Source organism: Carlito syrichta, unplaced genomic scaffold (assembly GCF_000164805.1).
Source record: "Carlito syrichta isolate Samal-C Ts95f unplaced genomic scaffold, Tarsius_syrichta-2.0.1 Scaffold210724, whole genome shotgun sequence".
Lineage (NCBI taxonomy): Eukaryota > Metazoa > Chordata > Mammalia > Primates > Tarsiidae > Carlito > Carlito syrichta.
In genome coordinates, this window is record NW_007154820.1 from 2,261 (window position 1) to 7,838 (window position 5,578).

The 5,578-nt window shown below is 44.6% G+C and overlaps 1 protein-coding gene across 1 annotated transcript; it reads right to left on the bottom strand.

Moving 5' to 3' along the window:
• Window positions 1-503: 503 nt before the first annotated feature.
• Window positions 504-5,312, bottom strand: MS4A7 (membrane spanning 4-domains A7; the record flags this gene model as incomplete). The annotated part of the gene is made up of 3 exons (XM_008051628.1): window positions 504-751; window positions 3,611-3,667; window positions 5,178-5,312. Coding segments are annotated over 3 exons (435 nt in total), but the record flags the coding sequence as incomplete, so codon positions are not given.
• Between the last annotated feature and the right edge of the window lie 266 nt (window positions 5,313-5,578).

The following is a 5,578-nucleotide window of genomic DNA, read 5'->3' on the forward strand; positions in this document are numbered from 1 at the left end:
CCTGGGCTAAAGTCTGATAATTAGGTATTTGGGCTTAAAGTTCAAGTTCTGTGCCTATCTTAATATAGCATACACCAGCATGCACTTGAGGAAATTAAACACGGGGGCTTCTGCCTCCATTCTAATTCACTGATGATCAGAAGACGGGCTTCTCTAAGGGGTAGGGACTTCCAAGCCCTGGAGAGGAAGCCAAAAGAATCTCCAATTCAAATGAATATTTCTGCCTGCATTAAGGAAGAGAAAAAATGACTGTTGAACAAAGCGGGTGCTTTGAGAGTTAAACCTGTTTTCTAATTAAGAAAAAACACTGAAGGGATAAACTCCACACTGCCATTAATTTCCTTTTTTGACTTTATACAATATATCCTGCAAATCATGCAGTCTAACAGGTCTTTTCTAACCTCCATTTTCTTTTCTCCTTTCTTTTTTTCTATCTTTAGGCATTTGAACCACACAAGGCAAGAGACTGCTGAGAAAGCAAAGATTATGCAAAGGGAAGCCACAGAGATTACCATGACAAGATATTCAGTCTGAAACCACTTACTGTTAGACTGACACTGGTCAGGACACAATCCTTGATGTCATACATTGGGTAATAGTACTCCGAATAAGGCAGAGAGGATAGATACTCCTTTTCTGAGTCACAGCGTTGAAAGGCAGTCCACAGGACCACCACATTGTCATTGAGGAGGAAGATGCCTGTTCCAGCAGCCACAGAACTCACTGCACTTGAGATCAGGCTGCTCAGGGCCTGGAAGAGAAATTCCACCATGGACGCTCATCACACAATGAGTATATGATATTTTTGTCCCTCTGTCCATTGTACTGTGATGGCGCTTCCTTGAGTCTGTTTCCTCCTCTAATCTGTGTACTCCCTACTGGGCACAAACAGTGTTTTATTCCTCTTTGTATCCTTCCTTACTCTTTAGTTTACCATGTGATATCATTAACAAGTACTTGTTGAATAAAAGAACGCATAAGTAATTCCTCCTTAGAAATAAGGGTTCTTGCCCCTTGACTTGTCTGTAGTACTCAGGATAGAGACAATATTGCTAAGGGTACTGCCAATATTTCCCTTGACTTTCTCAGCAGCCTTAGACTCATTCTATTGTCTTAAGAGCTTCCAGAACATGGCCTTTGATCCCCTCTGGGAAACCCCAACTATGGCTTTGCTTTACATAAAGGAGCAACTCCAGAGAAAAGGTGGAAGCAAACTGGAGAAGTTGGAATGCCTACCTACAGGGTGAGCAGACCTACTGGAATGTAGCATGTGCCTTTAACTGGCAAGCAACTGACCTTCAATGGACAGTCAGTGCTCGTTCAGTCTGGCGAATATATATATTCAGTTTCCCCAAGTGGCATGGTATGTGGGCTTAGGACCTGTGGTTCTCTCTCTACCCACTCACAAATGGAGCAATTATCAGGATGTAGCCACTTTCCCCACAAACCTTGGAAGGGTGGTGGGAGGAAGCAGCTTTTGTTCCTCTCCATAGCAATTTTTCCCTCTCCCCTGCCACACACCTACAAAGGTAACTTAGGGCAAAACCTTATCCTGATTCAAGAAGACGCAGGCCTGGCTAGCCACGGATGAGGACACACAGAGGGTATTTGAGGCCAGTATATGCTCCCGATGATTGAAGCGCTGTCTAAAACCCAGGACTAGACAAATTTTGAAGAGTTCACAGGCTGGGAATGGTGGCTCATGTCTGTAGTCCCCACACTTTGGGAGGCCAAGGTGGGAGGATCACTGGAGCCCAGGAGTTCAAGACCAGCCTGGGCAACATAGTAAGACCCCATCTCTACCAAAAAAAAAAAATTAGCTGGGTGTGGTGGCACATGCCTGTTGTCCCAGGTACTCAGGAGGGAGACTGAGCAGGGAGGATGCTTGAGTTCAGGAGATTGAGACTGCAGTGAGCCAGGATCACGCCACTTCACTCCCGCCTGGGTAAGAGTCAGGCCCCGACTCAACAAACAAATAATTCACAGCATGAGATGGGGTCAGAACTCTGGACTTGGAATCAGGAAACCTGAACTCCCATCCCGGATCTCCTGCTGACTCGTCTGTGTGCTTGAACAAGTTCTTCCTACTCTGGTCTTCAGTTTTCTCATTTATAAAATGTGAAAGATGAACATGCTGATCTTGGAAGAAGCTTCCTAATACACAGAATACACAGAAAGGGATAGCTAAGCTCGGGATGACCTGATATCAACGTGGGCTCCACATGTGGGACACAAGACAGCATGTGTGCTCCAGGCCTGTGTGGAAGCTGCGGGCACTGCCCAGTCAGGCTGCTCTTCCTTCAGGGACTCAACACACAAAGCCATGTAGCCACAGGGCTGGGACAGAAGAGGGCGAGGGCAGGACAGCCATCCACCCACACACAGTGCCCTCCAGTGATGTTTGAACAAAGAGGAGCATGTGCTGGAAGCCTGGCACAGAGCCAGGAACATTGGTGTCTTTGCAAACGAATCACCATCCCCCGAAAGACCCCTCTTCCCTCAAATGTGAAATAGGACTTAGGAGCTGGTATGTTGAACGTGGTTCTCATAGGCTTGATCCTCTTACAGAGAGGTATTCCAGCTTCTCCAGTCTGCTTCTGCCTTTTCTCTGGAGCTGTTTTTTTATGTAAGAGATTGCATTTCCCAGGAGAGAACACTTAGGGCAATAGGATCACTCAATGGCTTTTGGGGAAGTCAAGGAAGATGTTGGCAGTGGCCTGAACAGTACCATCTGTGTGTTTGGTGCTCTGTCACTGCTGACATTGTAGACCCCTGCCCCACCACACCCTGATTCCATGTACTCATTATAAACCTCTACAGACAGTCCTCAAATGTGCTGCCCCTCATTCTCCCTCACCTTATTTCAGCTGATTTTTTTTGGGGGGTGGGGCTTGTTATCAAGGATGGGAATAGTCTCCTCCAGTCCAGAAACAGATGCCAACATCCTCTTCTGGGTAGGAGAGGGGAAAGGGAATGAGTATCTCCCCTGATATTTGACTGGATGAGGTTTATTTCAGTTGCTCAAAGAGTAGAAATGTTAAAATATATTATGAACTCCTTTTCAGCTCGTTAGTATGGCTACTGAGTAGGATGACCTACCATCTTGGTTTGCCTGGGGGCCAAGGGGCTTCCCAGGATATGGGGTTTTAGGGCTCTAGGAAAACCAGACAGTTCTGGAAAAACAAGACAGTTGGCTACCCTGATACTGAAGGGCTAGACTTAGTGTGAGTTTCCAACTCCAGGAAGAGGGACAGTGGACATCAGAAAGAACATCATTAGGAAGTAAGTTTTTCCTGAGAAATGATCTGTAGGTTCTATCTGGGGCGGCTGGCCATCCTATTGTAGGTAGAAAGTTGTAAAGATCCCATGGTACCTCTTCCAAGCTTGAAATATGATCCAGGAGTGCCATTTTGTAGGAAAAAGAGCACTGATCTAAAAGACAGGAAATTTGGGCTCTACTTCTAGGTCTGCCAGTAAGCCAGCCAGGAGAACTTAAGCTCCCTAATCTGTTCTGAGCTTCATTTCCCTAAACTGCAAAAATTATTAGAATAATTAGCTCTGATGTTTCTTCCATTCCATCCATCTGAGATTTGATGATCCTCATACTTACAAAGAGCTTAGTTGATTTCTTTCCAGTGGTAATTGAGAGGAATCCAGAAATGGCAAACTGCTCAGAAAAGAGAGAAATTGTCAGTTCAGTTTACCTGTGGAAATGTGGCCACCATGGTACTGTCAATCACTCCATTAGAAAAATGATTTGGAAAAACTTTTAGGGAGGCAACACTGCAGGAATGTGTGGGCCAATATTGATAGAGAGACCTGATTCCTACTTGAGGTAAGGATATTTACATTTGCTTTAAAGACTAGGAAGATGCACAGAGGGACTAGATTTATTTTAGTGTAAATCACTAGGAGTTAAGGAGGCCTGAAACGAAGGTATGTATGGAAAAGAGAAAAGTGTTACTAAATTACAAAGTTGAAAGAGAGGAGGTTGACACAGACCAATGACTTGAATGGATAGAGAGATGAGAACAGCCAGCAGAAGTACTCAGGAAAGAGGCTCTGATGTGACAAGGTGCAGAAACACATGATCTTGAAGCTATTGGTGTAGATGGCTTGAGTCAGACTGGGAGTTGAGGGACGCGGGGGGGAAGGACGGGGTCAGATGTGAAGTCTTTATCATAAAGCCCCAAAAGTCAGTATTTGATGCCAGTGGTAATAAGGACCCAGCTGGTAGAGGGAGGATATTCTGAGAAACTGAAAGGTTGGTTAAGCTTGTGGCTTGGGTGTCACAGATAAAGAGGATTAAGCACGAGCTAGTGCTAGCTTCCCTAAGGAAATGTGGGGCCCACAACCACTGTTTGTATAAAGAAGCCAAGGACACACTGTGATTTGGGGCAGGAGCAGGGCCTCCTTGCATGACTGCACTGTTTGTGTCTACACAGAAGTAGTGCCTTGGTATCATTTATCTTCCAGAATGTGTGCCTTTTTTCTCTTTGTACTGGATACTACATGGAGAAGAAACAACCCTTTGTGGAACACATGAGTCTGCTCTGATCACTTTTTGAAAAAGAGATCCACTGTATCCTTCTTCACGAGCCATTTGATGGAAGGCAACAAAAAATGTTTCTCAAGTACTTAGGATTTCTTCTGAATATGTAACAAGCATGCCACTCACGGATCTTCCCACGGATCTTCCCATTGCTAATGCAAATCTCTGAAAACCCATGGCATCGGTCAGTGGTGCTCATTTTATTGCCTGAAAATGACCTTCTCGTTATCTTCCTGAAAGTGAATTATTTTCAGAATGGAAGAATCCAAATGGCCTCATCAAAGCCCCAAAGACGGGTATGAAAAATCTTCCACTTTTTCAGAGGCGTTCTATAATGACAGGTAAAGAATGCTTTACTGGCATATCCATTATATTAACTTCTCCTCTTGCCACCTGCCTCAGCCAGCCCCTCCCTGGGATGCTCAGGCAGGAGGACAGATTAAGCCCCTCTGCTGCTGCTCTTGAATAGGAAAAATATGAAGAGGGGAAATGACAGAGGGAAGATCAAGGTCTTGGTGGTCTTCTTCTGTCTCCCTGCCTCTTGAAGACTGAGTCACTCTATGACCAATCACCCAGTTAGCATTTTGTAAAGCATGTCACTTCTTAGAGACCCCACTCTACTCACACACAGAGCTCCTACAAATGGGTACTTGGTCTTCAAAATGGTGGAAACTACTGGGTTGAAATGGGAGGAGTAGGCAGCAGAAACCAAAATGGCCTTCATACTTGAAATTGTCAGGCAACACAGGATTTGGATAGTCTACAAGAAACAAGAGGGGAAATTCTAGAACACTCTTTAAATAGAAAAAAGTTGTTATTTGAATGCACACTATTGGTTACAAAGAGTAAAAAAATATAAGATAATTTGTCATATTAAAGGGAAAAAATGTTGAAAGGAGCCAGTAAGCATGCTCTAAGAGAAAGTCATGTATAACTAACCTCTTTTCTTTATTCTTTTTGAATTGGAATCTCACTCTGTCACCTGGGCTGGAGTGCAGTGGCATTGCTCATGGCTACCACAGCCTC